Source organism: Psittacula echo (genome assembly GCF_963264785.1).
Source record: "Psittacula echo genome assembly, chromosome: 2".
Taxonomy (NCBI): Eukaryota; Metazoa; Chordata; class Aves; order Psittaciformes; family Psittacidae; genus Psittacula; species Psittacula echo.
In genome coordinates, this window is record NC_137737.1 from 13,157,748 (window position 1) to 13,182,468 (window position 24,721).

Genomic DNA, 24,721 nt, shown 5'->3' on the forward strand with positions numbered 1-24,721 from the left:
TGTGCTCATAATATCATTATCAGCTAATTCATGAGCAAAGAGTCATTTATGGAATAAAATTGATGCCATGCAGCTGATCCCTTTACAAATGCCTAACTTGTGAGATGAACTCACATGTGAAGTGGGTGCTTCAGTGAAGGCAAGATTGTGGTGGAATGGCTTAAAGAAAAGAGAGAGATTAAGTGTCACAATATTTATTTTTATTGTTATGCAAATGGGAGATGTGATTTTCTAGATTCTTACTGCAAAAACTGGGAACATCACAAATACATTTGATACGAAAGAGAAGAAGAGGGCTGTGGAAAAATGTGTGTGGTGGAATACACTTTTAAGCAAAGATGTTGTTGCCTTTTCTTCCAGGAGAGATCTAAAAGGTGTCCTACATAAAAGCTTTCTGTCCTTTTAACCTGGCAGTTAAAAGGGCAGGTGTTTCTGATTCTGGCCCAGGAAGATGGAATGTGCCTCTTGAAGATGAAATATTGTCTTCTTAGTCTTCTGACTAAGAAGAAATGTGTCAAGCACATCTAACCCCAGATTTCTCAAAAGCAATTTTCAATCACCTCTGAATGCTGACCTCAGATAGAATAAAGAAGCCTGAATTTTGGCTAAGAGTGGTAGGTACTTAGCAGAAAAGTTACATCATGCATCTAAAGACTTAGTTTGAAAGAGTCTTTTTTTATTTTTAATTCTTCTTTTTTTTTTATTTCTGTGTAAATTATGTTCTGGATGTTTTTCCCACATAAGTGGGAAAGCTCATATGCTGTCAGCACAATTCTCCAAAATTCATCTTCTGTACCACTCGCTATGGTTTTAATTTAAAACCTGACACATTAGGGGATGAGGCCAACCGTAGCACGAGTATCCTATTCAGCATTCATTTCTAATGCCAGAAATGGTACTGGGTACACAGCCTATCAAGATACTGTTTCCATCTAAATTATAAAACTTAGAGCAAATTTCTTTGTGCAGCTTCCTTTGCAATGGGTGTAGGCTGGCAGTTATCCTCACCAAGGAATGGAGCTGCACATCTCTGCAGCTCTGGCCTTGCAGAAGCTCATTCTTGGATCTCAAGAAAAGCTTTTACTCCTTACCACTGTAGTCTTCCTCAAGTTCCTATTTTATTGACACTCCAACTGTATAAAAAGTAGAAATACCTGGTATTAACTGGTACTTAATTCCTCTCTCCTACCCCCACCTGCAACCCTGAAGGATTTAGATCTCTTGTTATGTCTTCTTATTTACTTGCTCAGCCTCAAACCCAAAGATTCACCCAAACGCAGCAGTAATTCCAGGTATTTTCAGGTTCAGCATATGTCAGCATAGTAATGACTGAGAGATGTTAAACTGAAGTTAGGATAGTGAACAAAAATGTTAAAAAAAAAAATCTGTATTTTACTATGATAAGAAGAATTTTAATTAAAAATAAATGCCTAAGTCTTTAATTATAGAACATGTATGGCTATCAAAAATTTCCTCTGGATTAGAGTTTTACAGGCATTGGCACCCATTTATTTTATGCAAATATTTTTCCCTCTGACATTTATTTTCCACTGTCTTCCTTGCTTTCTGTGTCTTGTGATTCTGCCAGGCAGCTCTCCTCTTTGTGACCCACATTCAAAAAGCAGCAAGACCTGCAGAAACTGCCCTGATAACTGAGCTAGTCTTTTACTGCCCATTACACGCCTACCTAAACCACCAGTATAGTGCCAAGCTGTTGTTTATAAAAGGAGATTTAAACAACAGTTTGATCATTCAGGATCAATTCAGATCCTGTACACCTCAAGTCATTTAACTTCTCATGTTGTTTTCCCATGATTGCTGATCTGTCTCAACTAGCAAAAATTGACAATTTGGGTTCATACATTCTGCCTCCTCAAACCCTCAGTTACAGTATGATTTCAACTCTGGGCTGTCCTGCAGCTTCATTTGAACAATCTTCGTCTCCCACTCCATTTTGCTACTGCAGAGAGTATTAATGTGGTATGCTTGTGATGGGCATGTCTTTTGCCTGCCATGTCCGGTGTGTGAGTTGTGTCTCCGTATACTGCTGTTTGTAGAGCTCTGTGAGGTGAAAGTTGCTGTGTTGCTCCAAAGCAGGTGATAGCTGTATTGTAACTGCAATGGAGATGGCTTTAATACACCCAGCAGTTTCTGCTCTCTCAGCTCTCTTGTAGAATTGCCTTCTATGGACCAGTGTCTTCTAATCTTATTGCTTTACAGGAATGAAGAGTGCACAGAAAAGCAGAAATGTGCGATGAGGAAACCATGTGTCAAAAGAGATGCAGATTTCTTCTTTTTCTGACTAACATTTTGAGTGAACAGGGACCACCACCTGGCAAAAGTTGTGACGTAGCAGCAGTAGTAATCCTTACCTTCTCCCTTCCCCTTAGAGATTTTACATTCAAAAATCACCCCTGGTTTAAGAGCATGTTTCTACGAATGACTGATCATCCCTGCTACTAAAAAATGAAACTGAAGTGAAATCTCATTTTAAAATACCAACAAATAAACAATAACTCAACAAATATAAAGAGAAATTAAGCAGGTGAACTGTAAGTGATTATTTGTTTTTAAACATTGTCTATTTCAGACTAAGGCATCAGAAACACACAGAGAAATTTGCTTTGGAACACATGTTAGTGGAGAAATTTTCTCTTAAGAGATTTAAATAGATGTTATGTGATGGACAGGGAGTATGGAGAAATTAGCCTGATTTCTTGCTGATGATTACTTTCTTAAATCAGGCTGATGGAGAGCAACACACACGTTGGTAAACCTGCCAGTGAAAAAGCCAGTTCTGGCTGTTGTCCAAGGCGGTTCAATGGGGCAAAGCCAGCTCAGGTTATCTGACTGAAGAGGAAGAGAGAGGCTGTATGATGGAGTACAGCCCATACATCTTCATGCTCCTCATCCACCAGCATGAAAATGCATTTTTGGGCTTGGTGGTGGTGGATCTCCTATCATTATATCAGATAAAAGGGGACAAAAAGGCATGACAGTGTCCTCCTTAATAACCCAAATGCAACCAAATACATTCTGTGCTGCTGACATGCGTGATCTTGGTTATCCTTTGGTGAAGAAAATGCATGAGTAATCAAAGTTAAGACCACTTCATTCCATGATTTGTTTGTTACTTAAGTGGTATGGTCCTTCTGGATTTAGATGCCAAACTGGCCAGAAAGAAAAACTCTGAAGAAGATGTGAAAAATTACTTCAAAGGATTTGGGAGGCCTGTGCACACTGGGATTTTGGTTTGATCTTTCACCAGCTTAACAGCATTATAACAGACTGCCTGCAGTCTTTTAGATAAAATCATTCCTTGGTTGCTATGATGTGTTTTGTTTTCCTGCTTTTGCTTGGTTGGGGTTTTTTAAATGATGATTTTAAGAGATGCTTATGTGAGAATTAAATAAGCATCTCCTTTTATGTAGGTCACAATTTCTTAGTAAAGATTGTTACTGCTGCAGTCAGAATGTTAAATCTAGTTCCTAATGCTGCAGGAAAATGTGTTGTGCAGGTCTAGGACCAGGCAGATATCAGAAATACAAGGCCTCAGGAAACATAGCTGGACTTACAAGGCATACGAGACAATCTTCTTTTGGCAGGTATGAGACCTTCTGGCTTATGTTTTGTCGCAGTCTGAAAAATAAATGAAAAGCATTACAAACATAGAACAACTTCCTATAGAAGGACATAGGCACAGGCTCAGAGTCCGGAGTTCCTTCGTTTTGCTTCGCATTGCTTTGGTTTTTCTTCTCAGCCAGAAGAGAATTAGGGGCTGTGGTGTCTAAGCAAGCCAAATTTTCTATCCTTGAGTGACTGGTGCTGAGCCACTCTGTATTTGGAAGATTTTGGGTTGCTTGATCGTCAAGGAAGGACAGAGTTTTGTTGCAGCTTCTCTCTAGTTGTAGTGTGAGTTGTAACTTCAGGAACGAGATCAAAAGCCCAAAGCCAGTCTGGACCAGTTTATTGCTGTTGGATGCTACACCGAGATACGAGTGAGCAATGGATAAGAGGAGGATGTGGAGAGCAGTGCAATGGTAAGCCAAGGCACATCACTCACATTGAGCCCCTGTACCAGTGACCCCAGCTTGGGCGCAGCCCTGGGTGCAGATCCCCCAGCTGCAGCCCCCAAACAAGAGTGAAAGGCTTCAAAAGGGACTTAGAAACTTGGAGCGGCTCTGACCTGGTGGGAATTCCTAGGGGGTAAGTGGATGCCTCACACTCTCTGGCTGTACGAGAGGGACTTGTGCCAGCAGCAGACACAGCCATCGGCTGCCGCAGCGCTGAAGGCTTCTGGAAATCTTCAGCCCCCTTTATCTCCCTTGATGATTTTTACTATTTAAAGGAATGGCCGCATCGCCAGGAGAGGCCCAACTACCGCCGCCTAGCCCCAAAGGGCCTGGGGAGGGCTGAGGCGAAGGGGCCCGCAGCGCACCTGAGGCGGCGGCAGCCCCGCCTCCCCCCACTGTGTCTTTAAGGCCCTCCTCCTCTTCCTCACCCTGCTCCTCCCTGCTGGCCCTCCCTACATCCATCTATCCATCCATCCCTGCCTCGCCGCTGCTCGCTGCCGCCGGGCTCTGCCTCGCCCGCCTTTTTCCCCCCCCCACCTTTCCCATCCCCGCCGCCAGCCATGGCCGACATGAAGACCGGCATCTTCGCTAAAAACGTCCAGAAACGCCTCAACCGCGCCCAGGAGAAGGTGCGCTGAGGGGCATCACGGGGGGCGGCTGTGGGGCCGGGGAAGGGTGGCCTCGCCCCGGTGGGCAGGAGGGGGAAGGAGGTGGTGATGCCCGCGGTTCGTGAGGGGAGGGCGGCCCCGCTTTCCCCTCAGCGCTTCCCCTCTGCTCGCTCGGGGGATGCGGAGCAGCCGGCGGGGTCTGTTGAGGCGGGAGGTGGGGGTGTTGTTATGTAACTGCCCCATATAATGGTGCCCGCCGCCCCTGGGCCGTGCCGGTGTCCGTCCGTTCCTCACCTCCGGGCGGCCTGAGGGTCGCTGCCCTCAAGGGATGCGATGGTGCCGGTGTTCGCCTGCCGCAGGCCCGGAAGGGCCGCCGCTTCCTCGCCCGCGGGGAAAGGCCGGGAGGCTGCGCCCCGCATCGCGGCGGGCCGGCCGGACTGCGGTCCCGGCTCGCGGCGGGCAAGCGGGGTTCGCCTCGCCTCACCGCCCGCTCTCCTAAGAGGATTGCATTGCCTTTAATATCCGCTCCGGCTCATCCCCGGCTGGAGCGCTGCTCGCCGAGCTGTGTGACAGGAGCTCACGGCTTCGCTGGCAGCCGCTCCGGTTTTGGGGGGCTGGTCAGTGTTGTGCAGTTAGTAGCCATGGTTGCTTGGAAAGCTCGGCGCCGACTCTGGCGTTTCTGTTGCCTGGAAAAGAACAACCGTCAGAGTCGGGGAGAATTTGCGGGAGTTCCTGGTCGGAAATGCCGGCTGCTGTTTATTTTGCTCCTTTTCAGTAATAAAAGCCAATAAGTATAAATGTTCCACACAGTAACTCCTGTTTAGCTGTTTGCTGTTGCAGAACAGGACCAGATACAGACATTAAACCGTGCAGAAAAGCATTTGTGAATGACTATATATAGCATCCCTATCAGCTATTAGTACAGTTGATTATAAAGCTGTTCTCAGTGTGAATTTGGGAGGCACAGTTGTCAGCAAGCATTGCAAGACATCTCTTTTGAGGGCTCATAAAACCTTTATACCCCTCTAGCATGTATCCTGTGCTGTTACATGCCCTATGTAATGGGGCTCTGGAGAATTAATAGAGATTATTTTATGACCACTTTTTCTCATACTTCACTGCCTATAAATCCTCACTTCCTTTTGGCCATAAATTGAGCTCTGTGGAGCTCAAAGGGAATAAGAAGTGGAGCAATTAATATGTAGAAAAGTCTCATATGTAATCATGTCATTATTTAAGAATTTAATGGTTGAGGCTGTCATAGGCAAGTAATTGATCTTTTCCCTTTTAAATACTCCTGTCTAGCTCCCAAGGTCATAAAGTACGAGACTCTTCAATACCAAAGTCATGATAGTATTCATCAGTCCATTCCTGAAGGCTTGGACTGCAACTGTTCTTGAGTAAAACACCTAATATTCTCTTCCGTAGTTTGAAGGGATCAGATGACTGTATGGTGTGAGTTGAGCTGGTTCTGTAGCTGGAATAGAAGCCTAGCAATCCTGTCTTTGTTAGTGTTGTTACACCAATGCTTTACCAGATGGTTAATTGTAAGTCTTTACAATCCCATGTACTCTTCTAAGGTGTGTCCATTCTAGTTTACAGAAATGTGTGAGCATTCCAGAGAGTGTTCCTTAATCCAAGTCCTTGAGGTGCTGGTGTCCTGGCCAAGGCTACTTGGGCATCAGCCCCAGGGTAGACACCTCAAGCCCAGCGAGTGCCTTGGGTGCTACCTGGGATGCTGCTGTGTGCCGGATGGGCTGCTTTATATCAGCCATGCTAACAAGGGGGAAGTTTGTCTGTTTTGATCTGTGTGTATTGCTGTCAAGTGTCTGGCAATTTTGACCTCACTGTGGTGTCTGTGAGGGTTGTTTCTTATGGAAGTGGTCTAAATATTGCATATTTAGAGACAATGAAAGCTGTTAGTAGGTCACATAGTACCATGTAGCTCTGTATCCTTGCTTCCCTTTTCATGGCATGTATATGCAGAGATTGTGTGAGCATGATCATCTGTTCTTTTGTGCCTACAGTTCTGGTTAGCTTTGAGTTCCATTATGGTTATTAAACATAAAATCCTGCATTATTTTTGCTTAAATTTAACCTTAAAAAAATACACAAACAAACAAAAACAAAAAAACAAACCCCAAATGTCCCCATGTGGGAGTGATAGCGAATGTCTGATTTTTGTTTGTTTGCTTTGGGGGACTTGATGCCAAGAAGTAAATTGTATCTAGGAGTTTAAAGTCTATGATTTACCTGACTTCTGATGGTCTGAATAGGATGGCATTGTGACAGATGTGTAATACCAGACTGGCTTAAAGAGATTTTGAATACGTTAAGTTGTTTCATCTTGTTGCTTTTGTTGGAATTAGACACCTTCAGTTTAATCTGTCCTTATAGTCAGTCGTGTTTCTAAAGCATTTATACATGTTTTCCAATTATTCTTTATTGATGCAACATAAGTATTAAAAACATAAATACATGCGTAAACCATAAGCCTTCATCTATGGAAACTTCTTCTAATGATGCTATCATTATCTGCAATTCTTTGCAGTCTAGGAGAAATTGTTGTAGGGTGTAGGTAGTATATGTGCCCATATACATGTGTGTCTGGTCTCTATATTACAAAAGCTAAATCACTGGCATAAAAACATCTCATATTGGGTAAATCAAACTGTCTGAAGTGCTAATGAGGGGAAGAAGGCAATTGCCCAAAATGGGCTGGACTGGGCTAGTACTCAAATCAAAATGTGGTTTTAAACATCTAGAAATAGTAATTGGTCACTTCATTTTTCACATCATACATAAAATAGTAGCACATGTGCCCTGGCACCTGATTTTGAATCAATTAGTGTCCCATGTACTGAATTACACCACTTTTCCCTGCATTTCTTCACTGCCTTTTTCACCCCAAGTTCAGGATGTGCTGAGCTGGCAGCATCTGTTTGTAGCTGCCAACAGTCAGCAGAAGTATCTGGATTAAAGTTTCAAAAGTGTCGGTACTATTTAGGAGCCTAGAAGTTATAGAAATAAATTAAACACTGATGTGTTTAAAGGTCTGTTTATACTGAAACGTGAATAGATGTATTGGTAGCCAAGGCTGGTTAAGCAGTTCTGAGGACAAGACAACTTGGAAGAAAAGGCTTGTAAACTGGACTAACATTGGCTAGCTTGCCAACAGCAGAGACCTCCCAGGATTTGTTGTAGATTGTTAAAAGGGGTCCTGCTGTAACATCTGCTGCTCCTTTAGTACTCTGGAATGAATCCCATCTGGTGCTGTGGTCTTCGTGAATACTCAGCAGATACAACTGTTTCCTTACAATTTCAGTGTCCACAAATGGAAAGGTACTATTCCTGCAGGTGTGGTCCTCCATTTCAGAGGATTGAGCTGCCAAAGGCAGTGCCGTGCACATTTACTCTAGTGCAGAGAGGGAATGGCTATTATGAGTGGTCTCTGGTCAACAGGGTTAGTTTCTGCCATGGCCTGAGAGAAGACTGGATGAACCCAGAAGACTTTCAAACACCACACTTCATGCTTGCTGCTTGAAAATCTGTGCAAATGGTCAAATTATCTCGAGGTGATCCACAGTTCTTGCCCCCACTGGAAGGTGCATAACTCCTTCCCATGGCATGCCAGCTGAGGCATTGGCTCTGCTGCATGGTTGTGGGTATTCCACTGCCTTCTGCTAGTGCAAGGCTGGGAAGAAATGTCATCAAAGGTTTCCTCATCATTTTGTGGTAGGGAAGGAAGGAAGCAGGAAGATGAACAGAAGAGAGTAGAATAGCATAGCACAGCATAGCTTAGCTGGAAGGGCCCTACAGTGATCATCAGTCCAACTGCCTGACCACTTCAGAGCTGACCAAAAGTTCAAGCATGGTATTAAGGACATTGTCTAAATGCTGCTTCACCACTGACAGGTGTGGGGCATTGATCCCCTCTCCAGGAAGCCTTTGCCAGGGTTTGACCATCCTCGCATCATGAACAGCGTTGGTGCTGTCACAACACTTCCAAAATTCAGGTTCAGGAAGACTTGTTCATGAGAGCTTCTTGTGTGACCCTTGAAAATCCACCTAATGCATTTTTTGATGTTGAGCTTCTAGTCATTAGTATATCTGGTTTCATCAAAAGTTAAATATTCCAGTTTGAGAACTTTGGAGGCTTAACTAGTGTTTAAGGAATTGTAAAGGAGAAGATTCCATAAAGGATACACGCACAGAAGATGGATGCAAGAATATATTTGTGATAGGCATGTTACTTATGTTGTACCTGTGCTGACCTGCCTGCAGTCTGATGATATAGTTCTGGCAATTTTTGGGCTCATAAAAACAAATTGCTGTCTAATGATTTAAAACATTGGCCCCACAGATGTTATAAAATCTAGTAAACTGGAGTCATTACAATATTACGACAGACTACAATATCTAGGGCCCTGCTAGCAACAAGCACATGCAATGATGAGGCAACTTCATCTCTGAAGAACTAGTTGTTAATTCTGGGTTTAAAAAAACAGAATAGAAGCCAATAATTTCTCATATGATGGTATGGTCTCAACTACACAGCTCAAATTCTTCTAGCTTCAGGTTCCAGTATAATAAAAAAATGAATTTCCTTTTTTTAGTTTCTCTTTTATGTTTCATAGAAATTTTAGAAGAGGGGGAGCACAAGTGGTCATTTGGCCCATTCTAAACCAAAGCAGAATCAGCTGGACTTAAAGTTATTCCTTAGGAGTGATTTTCTTGACAGCTCTTGTAAGTACGTAATGGTGGAGATTTTGCAGCTGTCCTAAAATCATCTATGCCACTCTTTTGGCACCTCCATTCAGAAAGACCTCACTGAATATAAAGGTCTTTTTTTGCAGTTCAAGCCCTTTGTTCCTCATTCTAGCTTTGCTTGTTGTAGAGGAGTGTGTTCTTTCTTCTTGTCTCAGAATTTACAAGTGATTTTCCTCTCTTGTCAGCATTCCATATGATCTCACTGGAGTTTTCATGTGACCCTCCCAATCAGGCCAAATAGTAGCTATTATTAACATAGTGGCTGCTTTCAACTCTTAGTTTCTAATGTGCAGGTTAAAAGGTAGAGGTAGATTCTGGTTGCCAAGCACAGAAGAAAGAGAGAAAACCGCTGTTAGGTTCTTGAGTCATACGAGGGAAGGTAATGTTTCTTGTGTTCAGTTTTCTTCCCATATGCAGTGTTAGCCATGAGTTACCATTTAATACACACTTTCTCGCTGCCACTGAGCTTCCATCAAATCAAGAAAGTACTATTTCTTCTGTTTTATGGGGATCATATCTTCTTGTTTGCTGACTAAAGCATTATTAATACCAAGGCGAGCTCTTCCTCTGTTCTTGCTTGGTAGTTTCACCTTTTCACTTTTATTCTTTCCCTTTTCAAATGTTTTCTCTACACTTCAAGTAGACCCTCTCTTTAAATTTTATTTTATTTTTAAAAATCTGCTGCTAATTTGTTGGACTTGGGTCTGGACTCTTTTCTCCACTACAGAAGTAAATCCTTTAGTAAATCCTTAGTAGCTCCTCTAGTAAATCCTTTCTCTTGCATGGTTCTATTGTCTAAGATCCAATGTTTCTGACCCATGCAGGCCGTCAGTGAGGCTGTCATCAGTGGTTCCCAGCCACTCCTCAGTGCACTGCCACCTTCCTGTTGTAACATGATTAAGCGTGTGACTTACAGGCACGTAGTGGAGAGATATTGGGGTGGTAATAACCTGTGTACCTGGAAAATACAGGAATTCCTGGTCCAGACTGATCACTGCCACCTGCCTCCTAGAACAGGATGTGCTACCAGGGGAATACACTTTGCTTGTCACCTCAGTAGCCCAAGTTCTACACTGGCTAGGCAGAACTGTGAAGGAAGCTGCTCAGCACCTTGTCATAGCAGGATATCACAGTGGGGATAAATGGTAAAGAAAAGCAGGCTAAGCATGGGGAGGAGAGGAGGGCATGGAGGAGATAGCAGCACAGCTGGCCTGACCGTGGAGAGCCCCTTTTATTGGCTTGCCAAGTAACAAAAGGAAGAATGGGATGACAGACTACTGAGTTTGGGAGAAAATGAAATTAAAGAGGGAAAGATGCCTTTTACCACTTTCTGCTGTTGCCTACGTGAAGAAGACCACAGCTCCCTCAACTTGCTGGGATACGGCAGGGGGATTTTTTTCACCTGCCTAAAATACGCACAGGGGATTCACCCCCACCAAATTCTCTGATAAGGCAGCAGTCACTGCCTGTTATGCCAGTCCTCCTGCTCACCTCAGGGACTGCAGAGCATGGGGAGAAGGGGTAGCAGATGGCTCTGCCACTTCAATATGGAAAGCATTTTCCCTAGGGAACTGCTGTTTGGTATAGTTCATTGAGCTCTGCTGCAAACTCAGCTGTTTGGAGCCTCCAATCTGAAGTGTCTCAAGTGCTGGGTTGCTCTTCCCTAAATATTCTGCAGCATCAGTGCTGTGCATTGCTGAGCCTTTGCTGTTCTCAAATACAAGATAATTGGTTCCTGATCTAATAAGTAGCTAAGCTAGTTAGTCAATAGTTGCTGAAATCATAAACTGATGGCCAACCTGGAAAAGCAATTGTGTCATTTTGTCATGTTGGCTCTCTGCTAGTTGGAGTTTATAAATCTATTTAAGAGGATAAGGTAAAATATAGGCTTGTGGTAAAGACACATATAATACATTTCTGAAGTGTCTATTTATGCTGTGAGAAAGCTAAAGCTACCTTTCTTTCTTTGCTCTCATTATCTGTAGAGCACAGGCAGAGCACAGACAGGTGTGGACAAGAACCTAAATGGTAAAATTCTGTTTAGGTATTTCCAAGAAGGTTGGTGGGGCAATGGGAGAGGAGTTCAGTCTTTCTATGGGTGGGGGCACAGAGAAAAGAGGAGCTGGACCACACTTCAAGACTGGTCTTTGACTCATAGTGGTCTGCTGCTACTTCTCAGTTTTCTGTTGTGCCTTCTTTTTCTCCTCCCCCTCTCTTGTGACTCCTGCTTACTCCTAGATAACATCCTCTGCTTTGTTCTCATCTCTATAGCAGGTTAATTTCTTTGCTTTCTTCAAGTCTCAGCTTGAAGTCCCTTTCACTCCACTTTTTTGAAACCACAAGTTTGATAAATCTGTGCTTTGTAGTGATACAGAGGCCAGTGCTACAGTCTGTGAACTGCAACTGCAATCAATCTTCTTTATCCGTGATACAAAAGAGGAGAGCAAGGCCTGCCAAAGTCTTGGGCCATTACTAAAACAACCATGTCTAGTCAAAATTAGCAAACAAGCCTCTATTATTTTTTCCAGAAAGATTTCACACAATGCCATCTTTCCAGTGTGTACACACGTGCCTAAACATGCTTGCAGGGAACTGTCAGTCTTGCTTTTCCCAGGCTTCAGTCTGAAAAACACGATATGAATAGGTTGATGTCTTATATTCAACAAAACAAGGGTTTGAGAAAATAACAGTTGCCTAAAGAACACAGAGAACTGGTGTGCATTTGCTTGTGTCCTTACAGAATTATAGGAGGTTAGTGGTGTGTAGCTGAGGTAGGTGATAGCCTACAGTGCCATGGGAATGCAGTTGTTTCTACTGATGATTCATGCTTTATGTCTCAGCAAAGCCTAGTTAAGTGACCCACATGCACAAGGGTTAATATGCTTAAAAAACAAAGTAGAAGCAGATGAGACAGTGTGTACACACAAACAGCCTGATTGAATAAAGACGATCCATTTTCCGTGGAGAATAATCGGTCTTGGAGATCTAAGAAATTACATTGATTTTTCACATGAAATGCATGTATTAGGTTGAGATTCAGGAAGTTGTTTCAAGACTTATTTGCATGCGGGGTGTGTAGGAGAATAAATAAAAATGTGATACTGTCATTAAACCTGTGCAGATCTGTGCATGGATGCTGTTGCTTATATTTAAACTAGGCTTCCAGTTGTTCCGCTTGGCATTATCGCCTAAATCCCTCTTGGTTTGTGTGGGTGTTATTTTTTCACACTGGTGTAGCTGCTCTGTGCATTTTGGATGAACTTTATAAATACGTAAGGCACACTGCTGAAATGGGTCTGCTGTGAGCATGAAATCATGTCTTCAAAATAAAATTGTCAGTAATTTTAATACAAATTTTGTTCCTGTAAAAATCATGAGGAATGGTTAATGAAGCTAATCAGAGAGGAAAGAAGTTAATTGGTTGCCTCTTGGTTTTCACATCTGTACTAACCACATTCTTATCATAGGGGGAACAGAAGTGCTAGGATCAAAAGCAGAAAAAAGGAAAGGTAAACTCATGGGTCTACGCAGGCCTGCCTCTTGGTCCAGAGGCAGGTTGGTCTGGTGCAGGCTTAGGGCAGATGTCCCCTTGGCTGACCTTGCCTGAGGAAGTAATCCATAGGGAGAAACGTGCATGGTGCTAACTGAAGGGACACCATGCAGGCAGGGGCTGGCTGGCTGCAGCAACCACAGCCTGGTCACTGTGGGACCATATTCAGGAAGCAGGAAAGGAGCAAATTCAGTGTGTGTGAATCGGCAAGTGGAAAACAGCCACAACAGAATGAGGCTGGTATGTCAAAGTGAGAAGCTGGCTGGCTAAGGTCCAAAAAGTAAGCTGGATGTTTGGAGACAAGATATGAATTTGAAATATGGAATTTGGATTTCAAGACATCTGGAAGTATAACAGTGCAGGGAAATGCCTTTGATTTTAAAAACCAGTACAGTTCTCCCTCTATATTCTCAAACAATTTCTGGATTAATTAGTGAAAAAGTTAATATATTCCTTATGATATGAGTCTTGCAGGCAGAGTTAGTATTAGGACAGTTGTATCTTAACATTTGTTCACCTCTTCTCTTCCTTCTTTGTCCTTCTGTCTCATGTCATCCTTTCCTTGCTGCTTTTTCTTTCCCCTCCTTTCTTCTCATATGCCCAAGCAAACAAGTTGTTGCAGACTTCACCACCAAAGCCATTTAGAAAATTGACTTCTGTTGCACCATGGGGTTACTTGATAGGTGAGCACAGCTGCACACTTTGGAGATGATTGCACACTTAGAAATCAGTGCTGAGCCTCCAAATGTTGCAGGCTTTCAAAGAGTCCTGAATGTTTATTTGGTTTGTTTGCCTCCTGATGTGCGTGACAGGAGGGACATGGTTCTGCTGGAAACGGGCTATTCCCTCAGGTTCTGCTGGAAAAGGGCTATTCCCTCAGGTTCTGCAGGGCTGACCAAGGTCCTCCTTATGTGGTGGGAGGCTGGAAATAGAGTGACGGCACCCTATGTGGGCAGTGCAGAGTACCTAGGAAACATGGAAAGACAGGGAAGGTGAAATGGAGAGCAAAACTGCCTAGTAATTGAGACAGCAGTGCATGGCATACAGAGCTGATGGAGTCTGCAATGGGCTACATTCATGGGCTTTGTTTATATTGGAAGCTCCAGCTGAGTCCACAGGAACTTCATCCAACTGGTAGCCTTAGGGTTTATCCCAGCAGGGCTGTCACTCCAGATAAGTCGAAGGTGCTATGTTTACCCCAAGACTTTTGTACTTACTTCTGCCTTCTGTTCTGGTACTAAAAAACTCTGCCTCCTATGAAATCCCTATTTCCAGGGTCTGAAAAGCATGTTTTGGAGAAGGCAAACCTCACTGATCTTTTGCAGAGCTGAAGAGAGTTTTATTCTTAACACCATCCTGGCATCATGTTTTCTTGTAGCACCAATCCAAGAACATAGTTGTTGCAAGCATAGTGCTAGTATCTTTTGTGCAAAGTTTTGTATTAGGGTAAAAATAAATGGTAATTCATCTGGGTTGATGTGGCAGCTGAGCTCAGAAGCAAATTGGGAAGAATTTGTCAACCCTTAGCTGGTAAACACATGTGCTGTTTGAATAGCATCTTAACTCTTCAAAGAGTTGCATCTCCAAGAGTCATGAAGTAGCACTGTGTCAGGACAGGCAGGAAAAAGGTCTGTCCAATATGGTTCAAATGTGGACTGAGATATTTTGAGTCAAGAACATGTGTTTGGAGACTGCAGGATGAATGCAAGTTTAAGTATGGTGTGCTTTGCTCAATGTTTCAAGCTGGATTTTGCTGCTGAGTTCTGGTTTCTATAGTGAGGGCTGTTTTTATAGGCAGTCTTTATGTGGAAAATGATTAAAAACTGGACCCCATTATAAAGGATATTTTAAAGGTGGCACTGTACAATACTGAGGTTGCTATGTCACTTTTCTGAAGGATCTGTTCTTGTGAGCAATAAATCATAATTTTCAATTTCTAGTATCTAATTTCCAGTTTGACTCAAAGCACTTATGCCAACGTCTGCTAATGCTCATCAGTAGCCCATCCTACCAAAGGCTTACCATGAAGTACACTGTTTAATAGTGGTGTTGGATTTGCCCAGTAATATCTGTTATGCGAAGTGTTTGTGGGATTTAAGTAGCAATATAAAGCTGGTCAGTTTTTTCCCTTCTTTGACTCAAAGAAGGGTATTTTTTACACTCCATTTTACAGAAAGATTCATTCAAGACATGAAAGCAGTCACCAATCAAATGTGTTTTATTACACATTAATGCATCTTAGAATATTTGCATGTTTAACGGATATGAAAAGAAATAGGCAGTGAAAAGTCAGTCTCGAATACACTTGTTATTCCTCTGCTCTTTCTCTGTAGCTCAGGGTATTTTTGTTTCTGCTTCAGGAAAGGTGTTGTCATGGTGTTGACAAAAAAAAAAACCCCACCTCTGGCAGGTTGTGATGGGTTTTCTGCCTTTTTATTGGTAAAGACTCATAAAAGAGCTGGAAGTAGCAGGAAAGAGGGAAAAAGCTTTCTAAAAAGAGGTGCAAACTCATTTCCACTCGAAGATGTGTACACCAACAGGTTATGTCTCCATCTAAACTAGCTTTAGCTATACCAGTAGTGAGCAGGTGATTTCCTATCAGGCCAAAATTACCTGCTGTACTACCAAAAAGTGTTAAGAAGCATGTTTCATCCAAGGTTTTTAGCTCTGGGACTTTCTGAAGGCCTTAGTTCCCACTCGCCTTCCTCTTTTAATTTAGGGTTGTTGATAACTCAATTCCTTACTCATAAATATGCCTTTCTGTGCTGCCCAGCACCTGCTGAAGTGTGGTATGGAGGGTTTCCCCCTTGACCTCAGTTTTAAGAGCATGTCATTCTCTTACCTTTAACCTAATGCTTTCGTACACAGAGAAGACTTCAGGGCCAGATTAGTTTGATGCACAAGAGCAAAGTTACGAAAGAGACATGTAGAAGGTGTACACTTGACACTTATTACATGGTCAAGCTGGGCATCCATTGAAGTGAATACGAATAATGATTGGGAAAGAACTGAGCATCAGCCTGCCATGGGGCATTTGTTGCAATGGGAAGCTGGTAAACAGACAATATTTGGTCAAGATAAATTCCCCCGCTGTCCACATTTACTATACAGGTCTGTCTGTCCAGAGTGGGATACAAATAGATTTTCTTTATGGATCTTGTTCCATAAGAAAATGTAATTCCTATCTAAAGTTTTAGGAAAACATTATACCTTCTCTACAATATCCTTTTCCATATTGTTTAGGAACTAAGATTAAAAAAACCTGTCTTTCACATTTGCAGTCTTAAGAGAATTTTGTCATAACTTTATGTCGAAATGGAGAGCAAGCACACCCATGTGTTAATATAAATTGAACCCAAACAGATGGTTGGATAACTTTATATACTGTACGATGCTATCAGAATTAAAGAACTCAGCCTTGGAGTACTTATAATTTAGTGAACAGTAGAGAAGCTGTGTCTGATTCCCACATGATAGTGTTGATACAGAATTAAAGTGACATGATGGTTAATAAAGGCTAGTGCTTCCAGGTGAGAATTCAACCTGAGGTGGGGCTACCTATTTAAAATGAAAGGGAGCTATGGTAACTTCTTAATATCTTTCCACTTACTATAAAATGAGAGCACTAGGGGTTCAGATATGAACAAAAATAGACACTGGTGTATCTGGCATAAAATGTTTTGTAGCTGTAGTAGGAAAAATGACAAATCGTTGAAGCTTACAATCAATATATAATACTTTCCAGAAGAGTGTATCTATTGTAGGTTGCACAGAGAAGCTGTGGCTGCCCCATCCGTTACAGTGTTCAAGGCCAGGATGGATGGGGCTTGGAGCAACCTGGTCTAGTGAAAATTATCCCTGCCTATGGTGGGGGTTGGAACTGGATGAGCTTTAAGGTTCCTTCCAACACAAACCAGTCTATGATTCATGAGTCTATGATCAAATCCAGTTACTCTGTGTTATGTAAACCTGAGCTCTAGTGAAGAGCATAATAATTTCAAAACAATGGGTCATTTTATAATCCTGGATGTGTGGGTGTCTATTGTTGCTTGGTCCATAAAATTTGCAGTAGTTAATTTTACCAGGAATGTGAGAAAATGCCTGTATTCCCATCTGGCATCTGACTGGTGCTTTGGTCTCTGACAAGCAGAGGAGTGATAGAGCTCTTACTTTCCCACCCCCTTCAAAAGAAAAGGCTGTGGTTGATTTGTATGGGATAAACCGGGGGAACAGTCCTTCACTAACATGACTGTTTCTGTGATTCATACTCATAGCAAGAGGTATTTTGCTTTATCAGTAATCTTATGCAAATATACTGGACTATGCAGATTATTCCTACGTACATTTAGCAGGAAGAACTGTGCAATATCTTAGTGTCAACCAGCTTTCCACCTATGCTTTGTTTATTCCCTTTTCTTTTTTTACTGTTGTGAGTTGTTCTGATACATAACCTGATCTTGAATTGAACTGTGTGGGAGTTTAGTCAGAATAAAAGAATTCAGATCAGAGCCATGCATTAAGAATCACTGATTATATCCGTCATAGTATTTAGGATTTATGCCTATTACAAATTATGATGAACTTGATATCAAATCAGTGTAGTAGCTGTCTTTTAAAGATTTGATTCTACTCATGTTGATTTTATTCACAGCAGGATGAGGTTCTGAGGGTTAACTATAATCCAGTTCACTGTGCTAGCACAAGATTTAGTACTACATGCACTCCCTGTACTGGCCCTGCAAGGGACTGGATTTAAGTTGTAGCTGGTTATGTAGCTTCCGCAAATCAGACCTGTGCTTTTATAGGTGTAGTAGTGTGTATGCATCTATTGTGTCTTCCAGAACCCAAAGGGGGCTTTCAAGTAATCTGGAGAGGGACTTTTTGCAAGGGCCTGTAGTGACAGGACAGGGGGGTATGGCTTTAAAATGACAGGAGAGACTTAGATTAGATAGTAAGAAACAAATCTTCCCTGTGAGGGTGGTGAGACACTGGCACAGGTTGCCCAAAGAAGCTGTGGCTGCCCCATCCCTGGCAGTGTTCAAGGCCAGGTTGGATGGGGCTTGGAGCAACCTGCTGTAGTGGAAGGTGCCCCTGCTTGTGGCAGGGAGTTGGAATGGGATGAACTTTAAGGTTCTTTCCAACCCAAACCAGTCTGTGATTCTGAGGAATTTTTACTTTGGGGATGTCAGAAGCTATGTTGTGAAATCTCAAGCAGTTATAAGGTGGGATCTCTACTTTGTCTGAGGGAGTTTGTCTGGCTATACCATATCGTGGTTTAAGCCCAGGCCATAAATCAGAACCACGCAGTCTGCTCACCCCCACCCCCTGCCACTTTCTTCCCCCCCACTCCCAGAGGGATGGGAAGGAGAACTGAAAGAATGTAACTCCCACGGGTTGAGATAAGAACAGTCCAGTAGCTAAGATATAACACAAACCACTACTGCTACCACCAATAATAATAATAATGATGGTAAGGGTAATAACAAGGGAAGAGAATACAATACCACCAATTGATATGCAGGCTGACCGAGCAGTGAACTAGTCCTTCCGGGTAACTCCCAGTTTACATCCTGGGCATGACATGCTGTGGTATGGAATACCTCTTTGGCTAGTTTGGGTCAGGTATCCTGTCTCTGCTTCCTCCCGGCTTCTGCTCCTCCCTGGCAGGGCGTGAGACTCAGAAAGTCCTTGGTCAGACAAAACATTTGAGCAGTAACTAAAACCATCAGTGTTATCAGCGCTGTTCCCAGGCTGAAAGTCAAAAACACAGCGCTGCACCAGCTACTAAGGAGAAAAGACAACTGCTACTGCTGAACCCAGGACATACCAGCAGCAAATCTGTCCTGGAACTGTAAAATTCCTGTCTGTTCTTCCCTGGTTGACCTACCAGTGGTCTGCATAAATCAATACCTCTAATTTGATGATACTGTGAGGTTTGTGGCTAATTATAACTGTTTCAGCAAATTTGATTAACCTACACGTCTACTACATCCAGCTGGAGGGAAATGACTGGCGCTAACCTGTGCTGATGTCTTGCAAGGGTGCATGCAGGTCACTTGCTCAAGCCTCTTGCTTGCTCCCTGTGCAAGCGAACGCCTACACACAGGTACGGAGGGATTAATATGTCAGTCTGCGGTCGTCTGGCACTGCTTTTAATCTTGCTAATTTTTTCTTGCCTCTTAGTACCCATCAGTTGATAGTACTTGGAACGTGCGTGCAGTTTGATTGTTCCCTTTTCTTTTTCATGCAGATCAGCACCTTACTTTTATCTGTTTTGCTTCTCTTGCAGCCTGACCAAAAGTGTGCAATGTGTAGGCTAGACCCTAAGAATTATCAGCCTAAAAGGAAGTCCTTCTTCCCCTGATTTGATTTTTTGCAGAATAAATGCAAAATGTTGATGCTGATTTAATTGAAAAGAACCAGCCCTACCCCTCAGAAAACCCCCAAACACAACCCCCTTGGTAGTTTTAGTTGGCTGGTTGTAGTAACTTTACAGTACAGCAGTGGATTGCATGCAACTTTTGCCATCTAAGGAAGGGAGCGTTACCTGAAATTGTCATGGTCCATACAGAGGATTGTGGCTGATAGTGATACACATCTGTAGCTTCTCACAGAGAATTCTTCTCTGGAAGGTGCTGATCCTAGAAGGGCCTCCAGATCATTGTCAAGGGTGAACCTGAGGCACCAGAAATGTGTATTTCTCTTGTTTCTTAAATGGATCCTCAGCACAGCCTTACTAAAAGGTGCTTTGCTTCATTACTGCTTATGAATAATAAAGCAAAATACTAAAAGAAAAAAAAAAGAACAGTTAATCTGTGTTCACATCTGTTTAGTTTAAAGCTAAGCACAAACTGAAGGGTTTGGCTGAACCAGGATTTCATGGCTCACAACATGTGTCTTTGAGGAACTCACTGCCTGGGCAAGTGTATGCTGAGAGCAGTAGAAGGCTTGTACTTGCCTTTCCACTGTTCCCCTTTGCCAGAAAGTATAACTTTGTATTTAATAAACCCTGATAGGCTGTGCATATGTTTAGATTTTTCATATTCATGCTCTTGAAGCATAATTTGCTCTCAATTCGATTAATTTATTTCCTGAGAAAATGGCTATTCTGAAGCACAGGATAGATGCCCATGTGTACTCTACGTGATAAATTTTTACTAACTTTTTTTTGCAGGCTGCATGCATTTTGCAGGTTTTGGTCTGTGTTTAATATGCAGCTAACATAGTAAATGCTAAAATGCAGAGTAACTCTAAAGCCACTGGTAAAGCTCTGTTCTGTGGCAAGCAAGGGATCTAGAGATCTGCATTACATAGGCTGTAGCATCCTTTACTCATAGGATATTTACAAATAAAGATGTCTACATGTCATCTCTGAAACTTTTCCAAAGATGTGTGAATTACTGTTCATACATTAACTGCATATAATATATATGTTGTTCCTTTGATCAAACTATAAAATGTAACATAGCATTTATTTTCTTTACCCTGGGTAGGTTGTATTTGTCTTCTACTTTTATTTCAACCCCAAAAAGTACATGGGATTGGGAAGGAGTGGGCACAAGACCCTCAAGGCCAGCTTAGGGCCTTAAGGCTAAGGGCAGCTCAGAAAACAATTCTATTCTATTGAGTAATGCCATCAATCCTTCTCTGAAGTTTCATATGAAAAGCTCAGGTTGAGTCCAGTGATAGCCAAACAATACGTCTGATATTGTGTGCTTGCATGCATTTTTCATTAGGGGCCATTGTTCTTCTTCATGGGCAGAAGAGGCAATAGAAAACTTACTCTTACACAGGCCAGATGATAAAAAGCTGGTGTCAGCAGCCCTGCCCTTACAGTGGACGGATGCCAGGAAATCTTCATATCTTGCTTATTTTAAAAGGACTTTCATCTTTATCTCTTCTGTAAATTTTTCTAGCTCTGAGCTTTATGTTTGTAGTGTTATTTTTTGTAGTGTTTTGGGATGTGAGAAGCTTTAATGTTATTTTTAATGGCATTTGCAAATCACAGCACAGCGACAAAGTAATTTGCAAATTCTACAAGTGATTCCTTTGGTATAAATTGTGAGGAACACAAGTACAATTATGAGTGGTAGAAATTTTCCCACTGAAAATCACGTATAAGTTGAGAACAAAATGAAGTTTTGACTGAAAAGTGCCCCTTAGTGTATAAAGTATGGAGTACACTTTGTTTGTCAATTACTTTCATCCTATCCTGAAATTATTCTCATTATACTTTTAATTCGCAGCAAAATCAACAAAATTAGCTTTGCTTCTCAACATTCCGTGAGCTTCTTACATAAAAACTCCAACATAAAGTCAGGACACCTCAGTAAGGGAGATTCAAGCAGAAAAAAAACGTTAACTAAATGCTGAGCTAAAACTTGGTGAATCAAACAGTTGTCTTTATGCTGGGCTGGATGTCATAGCTTAGATAAGGTATCTTGGGCAAATACATGATTCTTCCAGAGTACTTTTGACATGAATGTTAAGAAGATGATGTTAAATTACTTTGAGTCACAAGGGATAGGTGGGCTGGTGGTGAACAGAGCTTGTATAGTCACTCCAGTATCTGAAATCCACTGAAGTATGGAAGTATTGAAAATAAACACTTCATGTTCAGCACTTTTGTGATATGTAAGCATAACAGCTCAATGAGAGAAACAAACATTTCCAACCCAAACCTATGAAAAGGAGTCCTGAAAGGGCAGATGAAAGTGTGATGGTTACTGAACTGGTAGAGAAGACATCAAGTGGGTTTACAGGGAGGAAGGTAACAAGCCCAGGTCTCTCAGCCTGTCTCAAGAGCCAGAGGTGCTCCAGCCCACTGATTGTCTTTGTGGCCTTCTCTGGACTTGCTCCAGGAGGTCCACAGCCTTCTGATGTTGGCAGCCCCAGAGCTGTATACAGTACTATCAACAGTTGCATGCATGTGATGCATTTAAAGTACAAAATCAAGCAACTTCCTTATTAATGGAAGGGGAATTGCTGTGTCTTCAGAAGCTTGAGCTTTTCTTTCCCTGAAGTGCTGTAATGATTTGCCATGTAATGAAGGGTCTGTGCTAGAACATGACAAGTTACAAAAGCCAGGCTATAAATATTTATCTTAAGCAGTCCTGATTATGATTGCTGGCATGAACTTAATAATTGAGATTAATTTTTTGTGGCTTTTAGGTAAAATATGAGCCATTGGAATCACTAATGCCTGCAGGGAAACCATATTAAACATCTTTTAAGTTCTGTTACTTTTGCTGAACTGACATTCTTTCTTTGGCTGCAATGCTATTTCCTGCAATGCTAGCTTTGTGAGCGTCCTCAGGGAGACTGTCACGTCCCTTGCTTCTGTGGTTGGGAGAAGAAAAAACAGTAAAATAAAATCCCTTGTCATTTAGAGACAGGCTGTAGTAACTTATTTCTCCCTACGTTTTTTTCCTCTGTTAGCAATATTAATGTCTCTCACTTTGCATGGCAACAAGTAGTGAGAACATGTCACAGAGGCTGATCTGTTGTGACATGGCATAATAATGATGTCAAGATTTGACTTTTGGGATCTCTTGAGGGGGACACTGGGAGGATCTGAATGGAAGTTTCCAACCTGAAGATGTCATTTGCCAGAAGTGCTGTCTTCAGTTACAAACTAGCCTGAGCAGTTTGCAGGTTGCACACACTTGGTTTCCTTTTCACAGAGCAGAGTGTGGCAATGCTGATGGCCGGCTGTTTGCAGTATGTGGACTGTGAATGAGATTCTAGCTTACAGCTCAATTACCGGGAGAAAAGGAGTTCTTCAAGCCTGGTATAGTCTTGCCCTGCTCTGACAGGCTTTTGGAGGATGCAGAAGGCACCAGGCTTGGTGGTATGTCTGTGAGCTGCTGCCAGGATAGGACTCTACCTCAAAGGCACAAACAGCCCTTAATTATTTATTTTGAGCATGAATTATTTCTTGACATGATCACTATTGTCTTCTGCCAAGCCTGGAATGATTTAACGGGTTGATTGCTCACAGTTTTGCTGTCAAGCCTTGACTGTGGTGTCTGAATCCAGTGAAAACATTTGAATTACGACGAATGTGTAACTTGTGGAGAGCAGTGTGTAGGCATCAGGAACAGGATGCACCTAAATGCATAAGCTATAGACACACTGAGCTGAGTGAGGAGTATATTGAGCACATAGTTTTGTTGTTGTAAAGACCATGAAACAAGCTGAGAAAAACTGTGATGAGTTACTGAATACATGCCAAAATGAGTCTTTCGTTGCTTTGACATACCTATGCCACTTCATCCAACTACAATGGAGTGACATGGTTAGGGGGGCCAGCCTAGCCAGGTGATGATCCCATGGGAAAGTAGCTGTGATGTTCACTAGCAAAAGTGCTCCAGACACTAAACAAAGATGATATCCCAGTACCAGCTTCCTGAAGCAATGTTATGCCCCAGTATTCTTGCTAGTTTAGGCCCCTTGAAAATGAGATTCATTTCCCAGATCCCTGTTACTCGTAAGATACTTCTAGTATTCGAGTAATCCTGCTGATATCCTACTGAATGGGAGAAGAGGTTGACTAAAAATACCATGATAGAAATAGGGTGGAAATATAGTAAACGTGACTGGAACAATTATGTGTTGAGCAATGGTTTACGTAGAAACACTGTAAAAGTCTTATGTTACTATGGGGTGAAATATAATCGGAAGTGTTAATTTACACTGTAAATTACAGTAGTTGTCATTTCCCTTCCTCCCTTCTTTTAACATCAAAGGGAAGTGACTCAAACTGAAAGAGCTCATCTGAATAAAACCTTGAGTCTTGTAATGTTGAAACAACTGTCTGTATGGATGCTTGCAAATGAAGATTTGTTTGCCTGTAATTTGGAGAATATTGTACGCCTTGCTTCAAATACCCAGGTCTGTATTCATAGAGTCATAGGATGATTAGGTTTGGAAAGGACCTTAAGATTCCTGCAGGCAGGAACACCTCACACTAAACCATGTCACCCAAGGCTCTGTCCAGCCTGGCCTTGAACACGGCCAGGGATGGAGCATTTACCACTTCTTTGGGCAACCTGTTCTAGTGCCTCACCACCCTCACACTAAAGAACTTCTTCCTTATATCTAACCTGAATTTCTCCTGTTTAAGTTTAAATCCATTACCCCTTCTTTTCTTTCTGTTTTTAACCCAATCCCCTTCTGATTTCAACAGGAAATGAAGAGTTATTGGTGGGATGCTTTTTAAGGTACAGGTACATACTCTTCTATCACTGCTGAGCCTCCAAGTGAGTACTGACTGGGCTGCCTGGCTTGCCTGGGGTGTAGTGGCTCCCTTGTGCTGAAATCAGTTGCTTAAAACTCCAAGACTATAGCTGGTGAAGATACATACAAAAGTGTCACCTTCTATGCTGTCCTTGTGTCATGTGCTTTCGCCACCTGATATCATGAAGTTGAAGTATCTGGCAACTTGCCACCAGTATTTTTCCAGGAGCTTAATAACATCCAAGGTTCTGCATGTGTGGAAGCATCTCTAGTAGGTTTATGGCTGGAAATACAGTTTTTGAAACTGTAATCAGATCATTTCATGGCAGTCTTTGTTCAATACCCTCACATTCCCTGGTTTGCAAAAGAACAGGTGGTCCAAGGTGGCACTTGGTGATGTGTGTGCCAAGCACTGGAGTCCAAGCGTGGGATTTGAGGAATGCCTTTGTTATTCCTACTTGCAATTGTGTTTCAGTTTGTTT

General features: G+C 42.3%; 1 protein-coding gene across 1 annotated transcript in view; it reads left to right on the forward strand.

Annotated features, from left to right (window-relative positions):
- Positions 1–4,633: 4,633 nt before the first annotated feature.
- AMPH (amphiphysin) overlaps positions 4,634–24,721 on the forward strand; it is a gene marked incomplete at both ends in the record, with an annotated part of 103,815 nt that continues 83,727 nt past the window's right edge. The window contains one exon of the mRNA XM_080610309.1: positions 4,634–4,702. Coding sequence (XP_080466435.1) covers positions 4,634–4,702 — 69 coding nt within the window. The remainder of the gene's footprint in view (positions 4,703–24,721) is intronic.